Genomic DNA, 20,820 nt, shown 5'->3' with positions numbered 1-20,820 from the left:
TCACTTTTACGAAGCTTTCGAGCCACCTCCACTGCCGTGTTTGTCGCTTCAGAACTGGTAGACCTTGGGATGAGCCGAATTGTTGACTCCGATATTTTTACTGGACGTCCACCTCTTGGCTTTGGAATGGATGGACGGACTTCATTTCGTATTCTTCCAACTGTCATGTCACTCACATGCAGTTTGATGCAGTTTGGCAATTTTCTTGGCCGAGATACTCCCATCGATGAGCTGGATGATGCTGTTTCTCTTTTCTTGAGAAATTTTCTTCATGGCTGCTCCTGGATTCAAACCAGGTTGTAATTCGTAGAAAAAGATTGTTCCACCACCAGGAGCAAAACAGTAACAATGCAGTTACATGACAAGAATCTGCATAACTAGTCATATGCTAAATAGTTGCAAATCCAATTTATATATGAGATAGCCAAGATGATTGTCTATAAAATGATGTTAGTCTCACGTTCGAAGCTGTAGTGGATGGTGAGATATGGAGCCTGAAAAGTCAAAAGTTCAAAAAATTGTTACCTTTTGCTCGTCAGTATATATACATATATATATATATATATATACATGGTGCACATAAGCAGTGCTGGGTGATATTTAGAGTTTTATCTGCATTAGATATTATTACAAGCTGAATTAATGCGGCCCAGAGCAAGCAAGCCGTTTCATGTTAGAGGTCAGAATGGATTGGCTGGAGCTCGGATTCAGTTCATTCCATCCCTCACCTTGTTTGCATAAAAATCCAATTCCAGCCCTGTAATTGAACAAGGAATGGAATGACCTTGGCATTTGAGAATTTGGCCTTTTCCATTAGAGGTTGAAACTTGTTGGAACAGATTTCAGTGTTGATTTTTAATGTTTGGTGGTACAACTAATTATTCATTTGACGACAATTCCAAGGAGAGAGTTTGGAGTCAGGATGTAATTGAATGATGCACCACACTAAAATAGCATTTTTCTTCTGCCATCTGAGATCACAGCATACATTGTAAGAGGGAAAATATGGAAAAGCCTTATAAACGAGCCACAATGTATAATATATATATATATATATATTATTGCATTTACCCGAACATATGCTTAGATCAGATCTTGTATGATAGGATACGCTATCGATATCAGATTGGCGGGGATAGAGTCCCAGCACCTCCACTGATCAGCTGTTTGAATGGCACTATTTCCCCTTCATTGTACTGCAGCTCAGTTCTGTTCACTTGAATGGTACTGACTGACCTACATAGAGTTGCAGTACCATACGCAGCCACTACACAACGTACAGGAACGCAGCACTCGCCATCTGATCAGACCCAACCAATCTAATATTGATGAGTTATCCAAAGTATATTTACTGACATGCTGATCAAAGGGAATTCTGTGATAATTTGTAATCTGGAAACAGGCCTAAAATGTATAAATCCCTCTGCTGCACGGACAGTCCAGTGGGCAGCCCTGTTCAATGCCTGACAGCTAGGTCTATATGACTGTGCATATAGAAACAACTGTGACTGGACTACTAACCATAAAAGAGCTGGGATTTGAAGGGGTTTTCCAGGCTCCAAGTATTTATAGGGGTCCTCTATCTGTTACCTCCACCAATTAGCTGTTTCGGGCTGCTGTGGCGCCAGAAACTATACGGTGTGCAGAGCTGGAGGCAGACAGCTCCATACACTGTGTAGTGGCCATCCTGGGGTACTGCAGCTCAGTTTCTATTCGTGTGAATAGGAGCTTAGTTTCAGTACGCTGAGGCCAAAACTACACAGTATATGGAGCCTCCTGCTTCCGCTCCTTACACTGTTAGGCTACTTTCACACTAGCGTTCGGGGCTCCGCTTGTGAGCTCCGTTTGAAGGCTCTCACAAGCGGCCCTGAACGGATCCGTCCAGCCCTAATGCATTCTGAGTGGATGCGGATCCGCTCAGAATGCATCAGTTTGGCACCGTTTGTCCTCCGCTCCGCTCAGCAGGCGGACACCTGAACGCAGCTTGCAGCGTTTGGGTGTCCGCCTGGCCGTGTGGAGGCAAACTGATCCGTCCAGACTTACAATGTAAGTCAATGGGGACGGATCCGTTTGAAGTTGACACAATATGGCTCAATTTTCAAACGGATCCGTCCCCCATTGACTTTCAATGTAAAGTCAAAACGGATCCGTTCTGAACGGATCTAAGCGTTTGCATTATAGGTGCGGATCCGTCTGTGCAGATACCAGACGGATCCGCACCTAACGCAGGTGTGAAAGTAGCCTTAGGCTACTTTCACACTAGCGTTAGGACATCAGACGGATCCGCTCCTAAAATGCAGACGTTCGCATCCGTTCAGAACAGATCCGTCTGCATTAAAACTTAGAAAATTTTCTAAGTATGAAAGTAGCCTGAGCGGATCCGTTCAGACTTTACATTGTAAGTCAATGGGGAACGGATCCGCTTGAAGATTGAGCCATATGGTGTCATCTTCAAGCGGATCCGTCCCCATTGACTTACATTGTAAGTCTGGACGGATCCGCTCGCCTCCGCACGGCCAGGCGGACACCCGAACGCTGCAAGCAGCGTTCAGGTGTCCGCTCACTGAGCGGAGCGGAGGCTGAGCGCTGGCAGGCGGATGCATTCTCAGTGGATCCGCCTCCATAGAGAATGCATCAGGGCCGGGCGGCTGCGTTCAGGACCGCTCGTTAGCCCCTTCAAACGGAGCGCACGAGCGGACACCTGAACGCAGGTGTGAAAGTAGCCTTATTAGTTAACAGTGCTGCGGTAGCACGAAACAGCTGATTGATGAGGGTTCACGGTGTCAGACCATCACTGATCTGATATTGATGATATATCCACAGGAATAGGTCACTAATATTTGTAGCCCTGAGAACCCATTTAAAAGGGTTCTCCGGGAATTAAGAAAATGAAAATACTTAAATATTACTTTATTATAAATATATTCTCAAATACCTTTCATTATTTATAATGGCTTGTTTTGTCTGGGGAGCAATCATCAGGGGAAACCAAATGGCCGCCATCCTATTAGTCCACACAAAACCTCTCCTGATAACACATGAGGACAAGTTACTTTACAACACTGAGGTAAAGAGCTGCCTCATCCTCCTCTCTACTTGTCAGGGACTATGGTCCTGAATACAGATGATAAGAACTTTAGCTGAATCTCTGGGGAATTTAGTTCATGAGGAGACATGAAGTACAGAGAGGACGGACAGGACAGGCTGTGGTAATGTGAAGCTATGGTAATGGAGTCTGTAAACAAGTGCTGCTGCTCATTAGCCACACCTCGCCCTCCTCATCTCCATTCCCACAGAGATTCACCTGTATTCAGGATCATGATTCCTGACAAGCAGAGCAGAGAGGAGGATGAGGCAGCACTATGGCTTATTGTGGTGAAGTAACTTGTCCTCCTGTGTGATTAGGACAGGTTTTGTGTGTACTGATAGGACGGCGACCATTTTATTTATCCTAATGATTGCTCCCTAGACAAAAAAAAAAAAAAACATTCTAAGTAATTTAAAAGGTATTTGTGAATATATTTATTATAAAATAATATTTAAGTATTTTCATTTTTTTAATTCCTAGAGAACCCCTTTAATTTTAATTCATTTTTTCCCCACAAAACTCTATATCAATCTGCTCAGCCCCTTCTGTTCTAGAACATGCTGCCTGCAGAGTATGTAAATTAGGTCTTACCTAGGAGGTTAAATGCTGTCTCTTTAGCGCAACCTACTAAAGGTAGCTGCTATCTCTAACTATTTAACAGACATTACAACATAAGGAAAAGACAGATGGGTGTCTTTTCGTTAGGGACTATTCACATGGCATTATCCACTTTACGGTCTGCAAATTGTGGATCTGCAAAATACGGATATGGTCCGTGTGCATCCGGCACTCTTCGCTGGCCTCATTGTAACAGTCGGACATGTTTTACCTTTTTGCTGGACCGCGGAACAGACATACGAATGCGGACAGCACATTGAAATGAATAGGTCTGCGTGTGATTCACAAAAAATGTGAATGTGGATCGGACGTAGACCAAACATAAATGGTCTTGTTAGTAGCCTTTTATGAAGCAGATTCTGGTTTGGCTTATGTCTCATGTCATGTTGCAAGACTTGTTAAGGGGTTGGACATTGACAGGTTAGCGGTCTACAGTAGGTGGCACTAAAGAGGCAACTCAGTTCCTCCTGGATGAGAGTTAATTTACATATCCGTTTTCCCAGGAAGCATTGCATGGCCTATAAGACTCCCTAAGCCAACTTGTGGTCTCTTCAAGAAGAAACAGTACCCTCTAGGCCTACAGCTTAGTTTGTCTTCAGTGTGTGAGCTTTTTTCCAAAAATACCTATATTTAGATCGTATTATCTCACTTTTATCCTAATTTCTTTTTGCACAGAAGTTATTTGCCCATTTATCATTCCTCGCATCCCACTACCTTTTTATTAAGGATGCTCTTATTAAAGGGAGGAATGATTGCATTTCACATTAGGGTACATAATTTGTTGTTAATTGCAATACCGCACATGCTACACAAAGAAAATTCTTCACTTACCCAATGCTTTTCATGACTACTTTTAGGACAATTCAGTGTCCCTAATGCATTTTTCTGCACTTTCTTTCTAAAATCCAGAAAGCACATTTGTTTATCATTGAGTTAATCAGATTTGGATTCGTCTTTCCTATTCCCTTAGCTATTGGGCTCCGTGCTAGCTGGGTGAAGTGATATAATATATATATATATATATATATATATATATATATATATACACAGTGGATATAAAAAGTCTACACATCCCTGTTAAAATGTAAAGTTTCTGTGATGTAAAAAAAATTAGACAAAGATAAATCATTTCAGAACTTTTTCCACCTTGAATGTGACCTATAAACTGTACAACTCAATTGAAAAAAACAAACTGAAATCTTTTAGGTGGAGGGAAGAAAACTAAAAAAACTAAAATAATGAGGTTGCATAAGTGTGCACACCATCTTATAACTGGGGATGTAGCTGTGTTCAGAATTAAGCAATCACATTCAAAATCATGTTAAATAGGAGTCAGCATACACCTGTCCTCATTTAAAGTGCCTCTGATTAACCCCAAATAAAGTTCTGCTGCTCTAGTTGGTCTTTCCTGAAGTTTTCTTAGTCGCATCCCACAGCAAAAGTCATGGTCCACAGAGAGCTTCCAAAGCATCAAAGGGATCTCATTGTTAGGCCTCATGCACACGACAGTATTTTTTCACGGTCCGCAAAACGGGTTTCCGTTGTTCCGTGATCCGTTTCCGTTTTTGTTTCCGTGTGTCTTCCTTGATTTTTGGAGGATCACCAGACATGAAAAGTGAAAAAAAAATCTAAGTCAAGTTTGCCTTGAAAATGATAGGAAAAAAACGGACACGGACCACGGACGCGGATGACAATCTTGTGTGCCTCCATGTTTTTTCACGGACCCATTGACTTGAATGTGTCCGCGAACCGTTGTCCGTGGAAAAAAATAGGACAGGTCAACGGACCTATTGAAAGTCAAAGGCTGTCCGTTATGCACTCCGTCATAGAATTGCGTTATGGTCCGTGGTAACGGAATCCATAACGCAATTCTGCTTTTACCATTAAACGAAGCGTGAACGAATTTCAAAATATGAAATTCGCTCATCTCTACTCACAATCACTGATGAAAATCACTGACCAAACACTTAGCATTCACTTGAACTTATGTATTTTGCGCTTCCATTGACTTCAATAAGTCCGTGGTCCCTATTTGCAGCCAAGAATAGGACACTTTGTTTTATTTGCGGAACCAACCAATGTACGGAGCTGTGCATCTTCTAAAGCGCTGCAACATCTTCAGCCCGTCGATCATGGGGAACCAATCTGATATTGATGACTTATCTGAAGGATAAGCGATCTGTAGTAATGTCTTGGAAAACCCCTTCGACATCTACCATACAGTCCGCTGTTGGAGTCTGTATTTGGAGACAACTCTTACCACAGATGTTTAACCCCTCAGATGCCATGGTCAGTTGTGACTATGGCTCCTGAGTGGTCATTTATCTGGAGGGGAACAGGCTGCTTCAAGTAACTAAAAAGTCTCCTCCAGTGACCAAATGGCCCTCAGACAAGGCTGAGTAAGGAACATAACAATGACTGAATGGGCGTAATGGGGGAATTCATAGAAACTGGTGCCCTCTTATTTATTTAAATTTTTACCAAAAAAACAAAGGATGACTTTAATGTAATCCTAACAAATATAAAAGCGACTAGACTACAAAAAGAGGAAGATTTGTGAGATGTGAACTGTGGTGGGAAACAGTTATTGCCATATTTAATGCTTCCTTCTGCTTTACTTGAAAGGAAGTGACTTTTAGATATTTCATATAGTCCAAGTTTTTAGTATTAGAGGGAAAGCGTGTAATCCAAATATCAGTGTAAAAGTAATAATCACTGGCCATCTGTTATTTTCGGTTTATGGCTAAGGCTACTTTCACACTTTGGTTTAAAGCGGGTCCGTCTGGTATCTGCACAGACGGATCCGCACCTATAATGCAAACGCTTAGATCCGTTCAGAACGAATCCGTTTGCATTACCATGATAATGCAAACGGATCCGTTTTGACTTTACATTGAAAGTCAATGGGGGACGGATCCGTTTGAAAATTGAGCCATATTGTGTCAACTTCAAACGGATCCGTCCCCATTGACTTACATTGTAAGTCTGGACGGATCCGTTTGCCTCCGCATGGCCAGGCGGACACCCGAACGCTGCAAGCAGCGTTCAGGTGTCCACTTGCTGAGCGGAGGACAAACGGTGCCAAACTGATGCATTCTGAGCGAATCCGCCTCCACTCAGAATGCATTAGGACTGGACGGATCCGTTCGGGGCCGCTTGTGAGAGCCTTCAAACGGAACTCACAAGCGGAGCCCCGAACGCTAGTGTGAAAGTAGCCTTAGTAGAGGAGCAGCTATATCGCTACCTTTCCTACATATAGCAAAAAAGAGGAAATCCAGCACCAGAATTAGGTTTTCAGTTAAAAATCTTCAAGTGTATTAGCGCCTACATTAAAATCCAAAGTACAACACAGAGACCCCAGCAGCGGGTCCTAGGAGGGCCTCTACTGGCTAGACATGTCCCCTGCAGCAACCACAACAGGGAAAATATTGGACTATATGGCAGCCATTCAGTTGCACAGCCCTATGTAACACATAAATGGGCCAGTTGTGCCAGAGTGAAAACTGCTCTTACAAAGTCCCATTTAATGCTGTCATTAACTCTTCTACAATACAACTCCACAGAGTTCTATAGGTGCAGTGATTAAGCGGTTGTACATAATGAGAAAAATATGGCTGCTTTCTTCCAAAAACAGTACCAAACCTGTCCATGCAATGTTATTGCAGCTCAGCTCCTTTGAAGTGAATGGGGCTTCACAGTAATACCACATACATCCAGTGGACAGGTGTGGACGTAGCTTTTGAAGAAACCAACCAAGTTGCTCTAATCCTGTAAAACCTCTTTAAAGGGGTTAGCTTTGTCCACTATGGCACAGGTGCTGAGCGGTAAGTGGAGGTATCAGACGTATGTGCAGATACAGGCAGTTTTGCTACCTGTACTTGCTCATGTTGGACGCCTCCAGTTACTGCTCAGTGCCTGCACCATAGTGGAGGTAGCCAAGAGTGGTCCAAGGAGGTGGTCATTTGACCACCATCATCTTGTGTCCTATAGCCATGGAGAAGTCTAGGTTGCTTTTATAGGCAACTCCGATACTGGGACAGCTGGGAGCCTTCAACTTCAGAGCTGGGCTACAGTACATGATCACTTATGCTTGCGTGTATTAACCATTACTGTTTGGGCTTATTACAATTTTAGGTATTGTAAGGAACCGTACTCACTTGACCAGTGTACAGAGGCAGGGACACCACAAAGTTCATCAAAGTCTTCTTTATTTAGGCTTGTCCAAATACATAAAGCCGATAAATCCGAATCGCAGTCGGGTCCAACAAACACAGCACACACTGACAGTGTTACCTCACACTTAGAGTTGAGCGAACACCTGGATGTTCGGGTTCAAGAAGTTAGGCCGAACTTCACGGAAATGTTCGGGTTCGGGATCCGAACCCGAACCGAACTTCGTCCCGAACCCGAACCCCATTGAAGTCAATGGGGACCCGAACTTTTGGGCACTAAAAAGGCTGTAAAACAGCCCAGGAAAGAGCTAGAGGGCTTCAAAAGGCAGCAACATGTAGGTAAATCCCCTGCAAACAAATGTGGATAGGGAAATGAATTATAATAAAAATTAAAAAAATTAAAATGACCCAATATCAATTGGACAGAGGTCCCATAGCAGAGAATCTGGCTTCACGTCAGCAGAGAATCAGTCTCTTCATGCCATAGCAAAGAATCTGGCTTCATGTCAGCACAGAATCAGTCTCTTCATGCCATAGCAGAGAATCTGGCTTCATGTCAGCACAGAATCAGTCTTCATGTCATAGCAGAGAATCAGGCTTCACGTCACCCACCACTGGAACAGGCCACTGTCACACATTTAGGCCCAGGCACCCAGACAGAGGAGAGCGGTCCCGTAACAGAGAATCTGGCCTTATGTCAGCGCAGAATCTGTCTTCATGTCATAGCAGAGAATCAGGCTTCACGTCACCCACCATTGGAACAGGCCACTGTCACACATTTAGGCCCCGGCACCCAGACAGAGGAGAGAGGTCCTGTAACAGAGAATCTGGCCTTATGTCAGCACAGAATCTGTCTTCATGTCATAGCAGAGAATCAGGCTTCACGTCACCCACCACTGGAACAGGCCACTGTCACACATTTAGGCCCAGGCACCCAGGCAGAGGAGAGAGGTCCCGTAACAGAGAATCTGGCCTTATGTCAGCGCAGAATCAGTCTTCATGTCATAGCAGAGAATCAGGCTTCACGTCACCCACCACTGGAACAGGCCACTGTCACATATTTAGGCCCAGGCACCCAGGCAGAGGAGAGAGGTCGCGTAACAGAGAATCTGGCTTCATGTCAGCACAGAATAAGTCTTCATGTCATAGCAGAGAATCAGGCATCACGTCACCCACCACTGGAACAGGCCACTGTCACACATTTAGGCCCCGGCACCCAGACAGAGGAGAGGTTCATTCAACTTTGGGTTGCCCCGCAATATAATGGTAAAATGAAATTAAAAATAGTATTGAATGAGGAAGTGCCCTGGAGTAGAATAATATATTGTTAAGGGGAGGTAGTTAATATCTAATCTGCACAAGGGATGGACAGGTCCTGTGGGATCCATGCCTGGTTCATTTTTATGAACGTCAGCTTGTCCACATTGGCTGTAGACAGGCGGCTGCGTTTGTCTGTAATGACGCCCCCTGCCGTGCTGAATACACGTTCAGACAAAACGCTGGCCGCCGGGCAGGCCAGCACCTCCAAGGCATAAAAGGCTAGCTCTGGCCACGTGGACAATTTGGAGACCCAGAAGTTGAATGGGGCCGAACCATCAGTCAGTACGTGGAGGGGTGTGCACAGGTACTGTTCCACCATGTTAGTGAAATGTTGCCTCCTGCTAACACGTTCCGTATCAGGTGGTGGTGCACTTAGCTGTGGCGTGTTGACAAAACTTTTCCACATCTCTGCCATGCTAACCCTGCCCTCAGAGGAGCTGGGCGTGACACAGCTGCGTTGGCGAACTCTTGCTCCTCCTCTGCCTTCGCCTTGGGCTTCCACTGGTTCCCCTGTGACATTTGAGAATGCTCTCAGTAGCGCGTCTACCAACGTGCGCTTGTACTCGCGCATCTTCCTATCACGCTCCAGTGTAGGAAGTAAGGTGGGCACATTGTCTTTGTACCGGGGATCCAGCAGGGTGGCAACCCAGTAGTCCGCACACGTTAAAATGTGGGCAACTCTGCTGTCGTTGCGCAGGCACTGCAGCATGTAGTCGCTCATGTGTGCCAGGCTGCCCAGAGGTAAGGACAAGCTGTCCTCTGTGGGAGGCGTATCGTCATCGTCCTGTGTTTTCCCCCAGCCACGCACCAGTGATGGGCCCGAGCTGCTTTGGGTGCCACCCCGCTGTGAACATGCTTCATCCTCATCCTCCTCCACCTCCTCCTCATCCTCGTCCTCCAGTAGTGGGCCCTGTCTGGCCATATTTGTACCTGGCCTCTGGTGTTGCAAAAAACCTCCCTCTGAGTCACTTCGAAGAGACTGGCCTGAAAGTGCTAAAAATGACCCCTCTTCCTCCTCTTCCTCCTGGGCCACCTCCTCTTCCATCATCGCCCTAAGTGTTTTCTCAAGGAGACATAGAAGTGGTATTGTAACGCTGATAACGGCGTCATCGCCACTGGCCATGTTGGTGGAGTACTCGAAACAGCGCAACAGGGCACACAGGTCTCGCATGGAGGCCCAGTCATTGGTGGTGAAGTGTGTCTGATCCACAGTGCGACTGACCCGTGCGTGCTGCAGCTGAAACTCCACTCTGGCCTGCTGCTGCTCGCACAGTCTGTCCAGCATATGCAAGGTGGAGTTCCACCTGGTGGGTACGTTGCATATGAGGCGGTGAGCGGGAAGGCCGAAGTTACGCTGTAGCGCAGACAGGCGAGCAGCGGCAGGGTGTGAACGCCGGCAGCGCGAACAGACGGCCCGCACTTTATGCAGCAGCTCTGACATGTCGGGGTAGTTGCGAATGAACTTCTGCACCACCAAATTCAGCACATGCGCCAGGCAAGGGATGTGCGTCAAACCGGCTAGTCCCAGAGCTGCAACGAGATTTCGCCCATTATCGCACACCACCAGGCCGGGCTTGAGGCTCACCGGCAGCAACCACTCGTCGGTCTGTTGTTCTATACCCCGCCACAACTCCTGTGCGGTGTGGGGCCTGTCCCCCAAACATATGAGTTTCAGAATGGCCTGTTGACGTTTACCTTGTGCTGTGCTGAAGTTGGTGGTGAAGGTGTGTGGCTGACTGGATGAGCAGGTGGAAGAAACATAGAAACATAGAACATAGAATGTGTCGGCAGATAAGAACCATTTGGCCCATCTAGTCTGCCCAATATATCTGAATACTATGGATAGCCCCTGGCCCTATCTTATATGAAGGATAGCCATATGCCTATCCCATGCACGCTTAAACCCCTTTACTGTATTTGCAGCTACCACTTCTGCAGGAAGGCTATTCCATGCATCCACTACTCTCTCAGTAAAGTAATACTTCCTTATATTACTTTTAAAGTTAAACCTTTGCCCCTCTAATTTAAAACCGTGTCCTCTTGTGGTAGTTTTTCTTCTTTTCTCTTCTGTTAAGGTCCTTTAACCTTTCCTGGTAAGTTTTATCCTGCAATCCATGTACTAGTTTAGTAGCTCTTCTCTGAACTCTCTCTAGAGTATCTATATCCTTGTGGAGATATGGCCTCCAGTACTGCGCACAATACTCCAAGTGAGGTCTCACCAGTGTTCTGTACAGCGGCTTAAGCACTTCACTCTTTCTACTGCTTATACCTCTCCCTATACATCCAAGCATTCTGCTGGCATTTCGTGCTGCCCTATTACATTGTCTTCCCACCTTTAAGTCTTCTGAAATAATTACTCCTAAATCCCTTTCCTCAGATACTGAGGTCAGGACTGTGTCAAATATTCTATATTCTGCCCTTGGGTTTTTACGCCCCAGGTGCATTATCTTGCACTTATCCACATTAAATTTCAGTTGCCAGAGTTCTGACCATTCTTCTAGTTTTCCTAAATCCTTTTCCATTTGGCGTTTCCCTCCAGGAACATCAACCCTGTTACATATCTTTGTGTCATCAGCAAAAAGACACACCTTCCCATCGAGGCCTTTTGCAATATCACTTATGAAGATATTAAACAAAATTGGTCCCAGTACAGATCTCTGTGGAACCCCACTGGTAACATGACCTTGTTTTGAATGTTCTCCATTGACTACAACCCTCTGTTGTCTGTCACTCAGCCACTGCCTAATCCACTCAACAATATGGGAGTCCATGCTCAATGACTGCAGTTTATTGATAAGTCTTCTATGTGGGACAGTGTCAAAAGCCTTACTAAAATCTAGATATGCGATGTCTACTGCACCTCCACCGTCTATTATTTTAGTCACCCAGTCCAAAAAATGTATAAGATTTGTTTGACATGATCTCCCTGAAGTAAACCCATGTTGTTTTTCATCTTGCAATCCATGGGATTTTAGATGTTCTACAATCCTATCCTTTAATAGGGTTTCCATTAATTTGCCTACTATTGATGTCAGACTCACTGGTCTATAGTTGCTCGATTCCTCCCTACTACCTTTCTTGTGAATGGGCACGACATTTGCCAATTTCCAATCTTCCGGGACGACTCCTGTTACTAATGATTGGTTAAATAAATCTGTTAGCGGTTTTGCCAGCTCACCACTAAGCTCTTTTAATAATTTTGGGTGTATCTCATCAGGCCCCTGTGACTTATTTGTCTTCACCTTAGACAGCAAACTTAGAACATCTTCCTCTGTAAAGATACATGCATCAAATGATTTATTAGTCATCCTTTCTAGTGGAGGTCCTTCTCCTTTTTCTTTTGTAAAAACTGAACAGAAGTATTCATTAAGGCAGTCGGCTAGCCCTTTATTCTCTTCTACATACCTTCCGTCCTTTGTTTTTAATTTAGTTATTCCTTGTTTTAATTTCCTTTTTTCATTTATATATCTGAAGAATGTCTTATCCCCTTTTTTCATAGACTGAGCTAGTTTTTCTTCTGCCTGCGCTTTAGAAGTTCTTATAACTTGCTTGGCCTCTCTCTGCCTAATCTTGTAGATTTCCTTATCTTCATTGCTCTGGGGTTTTTTATAATTACAAAATGCTAGCTTTTTATTTTTAATGATTTGGGCCACTTCTGCTGAGTACCACAGTGGTCTCCTCCTTTTTTTGCTTTTACTGACAAGTCTAATGCAATTTTCTGTTGCCTTCAATAATGCACCTTTTAAGTAGTCCCATTTCTCCTGGACTCCATGTAATCCGTTCCAGTCTGATAAGGACTCATTTATGACTAATTTCATTTTTGAAAAGTCTGTTTTTCTAAAATCTAAAACTTTTGTTTTTGTGTGGTGGGACTCTTTCACAGTTCTTATATTAAACCACACTGACTGGTGATCACTAGATCCCAAGGTTTCGCCTACAATGACATCATATACCGAATCCCCATTTGTGAATACCAAATCCAAAATGGCCTCCCTCCGGGTTGGCTCCTCAACCACTTGTTGTAGAGATAACCCCAGTAGGGAATTTAGAATATCTGTACTCCTGGTAGAACTTGCTATTTTGGTTTTCCAGTTTATATCTGGAAGATTGAAATCTCCCATAATGATAACTTCTCCTTTCATTGTCATTTTAGCTATTTCTTCAACTAGTAGATCATCTAGTTCTTTAACTTGACCAGGTGGTCTATATATCACACCTACACGAGTTACTGCATGGTTAGCAAACTGCAACGTAACCAAAACTGACTCTATGTTGGCCTCACCAACTTGTATTAGGTTAGATTTAATGCTATCTTTCACATACAGGGCCACTCCTCCTCCTTTCTTGCCTTCTCTGTCTCTTCTGTATAAAGAGTACCCTGGTATGGTTATGTCCCAGTCATTTCTTTCATTAAACCATGTCTCCGTAACAGCCACTAAATCTACATTCTCAGATGCCATTATTGACCCAAGTTCATTGATTTTTTTACCTAAACTGCGAGCATTTGTAGACAGGACTCTGAGCTTATCATTTCTTAACCTCTGTGCTTCTGACCTGTTCTGGCATTGTTTCGGGGGGCAATTGGACTCTTTTATTTTCACTCTTTTGCCCCCCCTTCCTAGTTTAAATACTCTTCCGCAAATTCTTGGAGTTGTTCACTAAGTACATTTGTTCCTTTGAGAGAAAGATGCAAACCATCTTTTTTGTACAGTTCCTTTCTATTCCAAGTAGAGCTATCATGAGAAACAAAGCCAAATCCTTGCTCTTGACACCATTTACCAAGCCATATGTTGAACTCCTTTATGCGCCTCTGCCTATCCTTCCGAACATTATGCACAGGCAGAACTTCAGAAAATGAAATGGTGGATGCAAAATCCTGTACGTCATTACCAAGTGTGATAAAAGATTTTTTTCACCTCTGACACTTCATTGCAAGCCAGGTCATTTGTCCCTAGATGGACAAGAACATCCACGTCCCCTTCCTGCTTTGCTTGCTTAACAATATTAATAATACGTCTTCTATCTCTTCTAGCAGTAGCCCCAGGGAGACATCTCACAAAACCATTTTCTTTAAGCTCCACACTTCTTATGATTGAATCACCCAGCAACAGCTGCTTCCTTTGAGACTTCACTTTATCTTTTTTGTTGCATACATTAGACATAGGAGTTGATGGTTTCTCACCCTCTGTGCTTGAGTCCATATCCATGTTGTCCTTACATTCTGAGAGTGCTGCAAATGAATTATGGAGAACCACCGACTGTGGGACATGTCTTCTATCTACCACTCTAAGTCTTCCAGAACCTACATTAACCCATCTGCCATATCTGGGGGTCCTCTGTGGCAGTGGCATTGCAGCAGTCCTAGCTGGAGTTTGTTTAACAGATAATTTAAATATTTCAGATTTCAAAAATTCAATTTCCTGCTGCAGTAAGGAGAACTGTCTACAGATCTGACAGCATCCGAATCTCCAAAGAGTGGAACATGAAATAAATGCACAACAATTCCTGCACTGAACCAAGTCTGCCATTTTAAAGAGGGAAAAAAAAAAAAAAAAAATTGTAAATTTAAATCAAACAAATCTTACCTTTTTTTTTTTTGTATTGTTTCCACCTTCCAGCCTACCTCCTGACTATCTCCTGCAATATCTCTTAACTGTACTTAATGTAGTACTTGAAGGTAGTACTTGCAGCTCTTTTCAAGCAATGGTCAGAAAAAACAACACAGATGAGCCAGATGCAGACTCTAAGCCAATCTCTTGCAGTATGTCTTCAATCTCTTCAGTCTCCTGCAATATCTCTTAACTGTACTTAATGAAGTACTTGAAGGTAGTACTTGCAGCTAAGAAGAGGAGGAGGAAGCTGAGTAGGAGGAGGAGGAGACAGGAGGCAAAGAATGTTGCCCTGCGATCCTTGGCGGCGGAAGGACGTGCGCCAAACAGCTCTCCGCCTGGGGCCCAGCCGCCACTACATTTACCCAGTGTGCAGTTAGGGAGATATAGCGTCCCTGGCCGTGCTTACTGGTCCACGTATCTGTGGTTAGGTGGACCTTGCCACAGATGGCGTTGCGCAGTGCACACTTGATTTTATCGGACACTTGTTTGTGCAGGGAAGGCACGGCTCTCTTGGAGAAGTAGTGGCGGCTGGGAACAACATACTGTGGGACAGCAAGTGACATGAGCTGTTTGAAGCGGTGTGTCCACCAGCCTAAATGACAGCATTTCATAGGCCAGTAGTTTAGAAATGATGGCATTCAGGGCCAGGGATCGAGGGTGACTAGGTGGTAATTTACGCTTTCTCTCAAATGTTTGTGAGATGGAGAGCTGAACGCTGCCGTGTGACATGGTTGAGATGCTTGGTGACGCAGGTGGTGGTGTTGGTGGTACATCCCATGTTTGCTGGGCAGCAGGTGCCAACGTTCCTCCAGAGGCAGAGGAAGAGGCCGAGGCGGCGGCGGCAGCAGCAGCAGCAGAGGCCGAGGCGGCGGCAGCAGCAGAAGAGGCCGAGGCGGCAGCAGCAGAAGAGGCAGCAGGGGGAGCCTGAGTGACTTCCTTGTTTTTAAGGTGTTTACTCCACTGCAGTTCATGCTTTGCATGCAGGTGCCTGGTCATGCAGGTTGTGCTAAGGTTCAGAACGTTAATGCCTCGCTTCAGGCTCTGATGGCACAGCGTGCAAACCACTCGGGTCTTGTCGTCAACACATTGTTTGAAGAAGTGCCATGCCAGGGAACTCCTTGAAGCTGCCTTTGGGGTGCTCGGTCCCAGATGGCGGCGGTCAGTAGCAGGCGGAGTCTCTTGGCGGCGGGTGTTCTGATTTTGCCCACTGCTCCCTCTTTTGCTACGCTGTTGGCTCGGTCTCACCACTGCCTCTTCCTCCGAACTCTGAAAGTCAGTGGCACGACCTTCATTCCATGTGGGGTCTAGGACCTCATCGTCCCCTGCATCGTCTTCCACCCAGTCTTGACCCCTGACCTCCTGTTCAGTCTGCACACTGCAGAAAGACGCAGCAGTTGGCACCTGTGTTTCGTCATCATCAGAGACGTGCTGAGGTGGTATTCCCATGTCCTCATCATCAGGAAACATAAGTGGTTGTGCGTTAGTTCATTCTATCTCTTCCACCCCTGGTGAAGGGCTAGGTGGATGCCCTTGGGAAACCCTGGCAGCAGAGTCTTCAAACAGCATAAGAGACTGCTGCATAACTTGAGGCTCAGACAGTTTCCCTGATATGCATGGAGGTGATGTGACAGACTGATGGGCTTGGTTTTCATGCGCCATCTGTGCGCTTTCTGCAGAAGACTGGGTGGGAGATAATGTGAACGTGCTGGATGCACTGTCGGCCACCCAATTGACTAATGCCTGTACCTGCTCAGGCCTTACCATCCTTAGAACGGCATTGGGCCCCACCAAATATCCCTGTAAATTCTGGCGGCTACTGGGACCTGAGGTAGTTGGTACACTAGGACGTGTGGCTGTGGCAGAACGGCCACGTCCTCTCCCAGCACCAGAGGGTCCACTAACACCACCACGACCATGTCCACGTCCGCGTCCCTTATTAGATGTTTTCTTCATTGTTCCCGTTCACCACAATTTTGAGAATGGCAAATTTGGGAATAGTTTTTCAACCCAGAACAAAAAGTGTGCTTTTACGGTCACTACAAATAACTTGACCAGCTAAAACAGTACAGATTTGGTTGAATAGAGATGTGAGGCCTGTTTTTTTTTTGCGCTGTGTGACAGGTATAGGTTTAATCACAGAATCAGACTTCTATCTGCACGCTAGCGTGTGTCTTAGGTTTTTCTGAATGACACTATCAGTACCTTCAATGTAAGATATCCTTTTTGGGATAGATTTCAAGTAGGCCTCAAATACCAGAAACTAGTTATTTTGAGAATGGCAAATTTGGGAATAGTTTTTCAACCCAGAACAAAAAGTGTGCTTTTACGGTCACTACAAATAACTTGACCAGCTAAAACAGTACAGATTTGGTTGAATAGAGATGTGAGGCCTGTTTTTTTTTGCGCTGTGTGACAGGTATAGGTTTAATCACAGAATCAGACTTCTATCTGCACGCTAGTGTGTGTCTTAGGTTTTTCTGAATGACACTATCAGTACCTTCAATGTAAGATATCCTTTTTGGGATAGATTTCAAGTAGGCCTCAAATACCACAAACTGGTTATTTTGAGAATGGCAAATTTGGGAATAGTTTTTCAATCCAGAAAATAAAAAGTGCTTTTACGGTCACTACAAATAACTTGACCAGCTAAAACAGTACAGATTTGTTTGAATAGAAATGTCAGGTCTATTTTTTAGGCGCTGGGTGACAGGCTCAACTTGCCCCTGATGTAGTATATGGCCAAAAAATAACCACACTGTTGATGGTTAAATGCACTTGGGTGATACAGGCTCAGCCTGCACCAGATGTAGTATATGGCCAAAAAATAATCAGACTGTTGATGGTTAAATGCACTTCGGTGACACAGGCTCAGCCTGCAGCTGATGTAGTATATGGCCAAAAAATAACCAGACTGTTGATGGTTAAATGCACTTCGGTGACACAGGCTCAGCCTGCAGCTGATGTAGGATATAGCACAAAATAACCACACTATTGATGGTTAAATACACTTGGTGATAGCTTGTGCTGGCGCACCACAAGTCACAAAATGGCCGCTGATCACCCCAGAAAAAAAGTGATCTAAAAACGCTCTGGGCAGCCTCAAAAAAGTGAGCAAGTCAATATTAGCACTTCAATGATCCACAGCTGCAGATCGATCACAGAATGAAGTCTTTTGGAGGAGTTAATCTGCCTAATCTCGCCCTAACGTCGCAGCTGCAACCTCTCCCTATGCTTGAATCAGCAGAGTGACGTGCAGCGCTACGTGACCCAAGCTTATATAGAGGCTGGGTCACATGCTGCACTGGCCAATCACAGCCATGCCAATAGTAGGCAAGGCTGTGATGGCCTCTTGGGGCAAGTAGTATGACGCTTGTTGATTGGCTGCTTTGCAGCCTTTCAAAAAGCGCCAAGAAAGCGCCGAACCCGAACACGGACTTTTACGGGTTCGCTCATCCCTACTCACACTGTCTACCTTCTTCCCCAGACTGAGACACACCTAAGTCCAGTAGCAGGATTAAATAGAATTCCTGGGCATGAGCATGCCCCAAGTCCCAGACTGGAGCATGGGGAACAGGCAGCAACCCAGCACATTGCCTGTTCCCAGTAAAAGCCCAACCCGGACTAGCTGGAACCAGCTATGCTATCTATCATGGAGTCCAACTACCTTAATGGACACCTAATCTAGGGGCCTTTACTCCACCAAGGCCGGGCACCTTTGTGACACGTTCCCGATGCAAACAAAACCTCTTTTAGAATGCTTCCTGCAGCATTCTGGGTGACACATATCTCCCATCATAAATTACTCCTGTCACTGTCTCACAGTATATATTTGCCAACTCCTGTAAAGAGGACCTGTCCCCAATCCTGACATGTCTGTTTTAGTAAATAATTGTATTCCACATGAAATGACAGTTCTGGAACATTTATTCTTATAACTTTTTTTTGCCATTTTTCTTCTATTCTTCACAAGAAATGCCAAAGGCGAAGTAGACACTTCTATTCACAGGAAACCTAATTCCACCAATTCCCTCCTGAGGTGGGAGAGCAGCCATCCTCTCCCACTCAGGAGAGGGATTCCTAGGGGCCAATATCTCCGCTTGAGGAGAAATTGCTCAAACAAGCAGGACTTTTTCACTCAAGTGGGTGACTTCCCCCTAATTGGTCCAGTAATCAAGATGCCAAAGTGTTACGCATAATTGCTACCTTTGACAGTGGATCAAAAGAAGTGAGATAAATTTTTCAACGCCACTGGGAGATTCTCAAAATGAACCCTGATTTAGGGGAGGTTTTAGGGGATTACCCCCAGATTACGTATAGACGGGGCCGGAACTTAAGCGACAAGCTAGTCCACAGCCATTTTTCTTCCATCCGGACACAGCCAACTTGGCTGCGGTCTAATGTCGTGGGTTGCTATAAGTGTGGCAACTGTGTAGCTTGTAAGCATATACAGGCCACCAAATTTTTTACCAGCTCTGTCACCGGCAAAACCTACTCCATCTCACAGTTCATTAATTGTAAATCCAAGGGAGTAATCTACCGTATTCTGTGTGAATGTGACATGGAATATATCGGCAAAACTATACGTGAACTTCGAAGGAGGGTGGGCGAGCACCTTGGGGACATTTCACATAAAAGAGACACTCCGGTAGCTAAACATGTACATTTAATGCATGAAGGGAGAGCCCAATTACGGTTCATGGGCATTGATTTGGTCAAACCCCCACCCAGAGGGGGCGACTAGGATAGGAATCTTCTCCAGCACGAATCATGCTGGATATTCTATGTAAAAACATCAGCCCCTTTGGGTCTCAATGAGAGACTTATTTATGGTTGCTATATAGGATTCCATCCTGTCCAGCTACAATAATGTTTGTATAGACTCTATACATATATATATATATATATATATATATATATATGATACTAGTTTCCAATAATTGTCTAATATATGGTATAAGTAACTAGGTACTTGTTGGAATGCACACCATATAGTCCGCATATTTATTTTAGGAGCACCTAAGTGTCTGCTTAGTCTTATCCTCTCATGTCCTTTTGTCCCTAATTCTGACAAGAATTCCAGTCACAGTCCTATTGATTGTATTTTCTAGGTTACCATGGACGCACACGACTTGCGCGTCCCTCATCGTTTCCTGTTTACTCTTGTAACCAGGCAACCACCTAGCGCTGCCTCTCCCTATCCTGCTACTGGCCGCCCCTACCCACGTGACCGCAGCGCTGGCGTCTGGTGTCACACGCGGCCCTCGCGTCTGACGTTACATGCCGACGCCGGACCTGGGGGGGGTTTCCGATGGAGAAGCGCGGGCAGGTGCATCAATGCTGCTGGTAGTTTTTTCCCCCAACCATACGGGACCCGCAACGTAGGATTATCACATCCTCCTGACCTATTAGCGTAGGATTATTACTTCCTCCGCACACATGCATCCTCTTACCTGAGGGGCATTTATAAGTACATTTATATTTGACCTAGTTGTCGCTGCAGGCTGTACACCTGCAGCGTTTTTCTTTCCTTTTGTCCGAATTCCCCTGAAGAGTTGACACGGACAGAAACGTGCCACGTCGGGATGTCATCAGGAGCGCACTAGCTGGTCATGATTATTTTAAGATTTAGGGATCAGGCCCGAGTAGGGACAGGTATCTGGACAGGGTCGCCCCTGTCGGGCGGGTGCTCTGTATAGACACGTAGAATGAAACTAGCCCCCTTCCCCATTGGCATAATAGGGCACAGAACTCCTTCATCTACACAGACCCTTTCGATTACCGTGGCTTTCCATTGGACCTACATCTGATGCCCTCCGGATCCGCCTCCCTGGAATCTCTCTTGGTCCCATCATACATATTGGTCTGGTAAGACTGCTCGCACCTTTCACTAGGTGGAGCAGGATCATTCTTTATCTACCAGTGTTGGTGGAACAGGCTTGGACCTCCCACATTTTTAGAATTTTGCATCACAGTGGTGTGTTTTATCTCTATATTTAATTTAAAGTTATGT

The 20,820-nt window shown here is 44.9% G+C and overlaps 2 protein-coding genes across 2 annotated transcripts in view; one reads left to right on the top strand and one right to left on the bottom strand.

The window, feature by feature from the left end:
- The window catches only part of FARS2 (phenylalanyl-tRNA synthetase 2, mitochondrial), a 539,960-nt gene extending 535,370 nt beyond the window's left edge, over positions 1-4,590 (bottom strand). The window contains exon 1 of the mRNA XM_040432849.1: positions 4,538-4,590. Within this exon, the coding sequence (XP_040288783.1) occupies positions 4,538-4,551 (14 nt within the window). The 5' untranslated portion in view covers positions 4,552-4,590. The remainder of the gene's footprint in view (positions 1-4,537) is intronic.
- The window catches only part of LYRM4 (LYR motif containing 4), a 162,083-nt gene that overhangs the window by 126,438 nt on the left and 14,825 nt on the right, over positions 1-20,820 (top strand). The window lies entirely within an intron of this gene.

The sequence above is a fragment of the Bufo bufo genome, chromosome 5 (genome assembly GCF_905171765.1).
Source record: "Bufo bufo chromosome 5, aBufBuf1.1, whole genome shotgun sequence".
Taxonomy (NCBI): Eukaryota; Metazoa; Chordata; class Amphibia; order Anura; family Bufonidae; genus Bufo; species Bufo bufo.
Note: the sequence above shows the minus strand (reverse complement) of the source record. Positions and strands in the feature narration are given on the sequence as shown.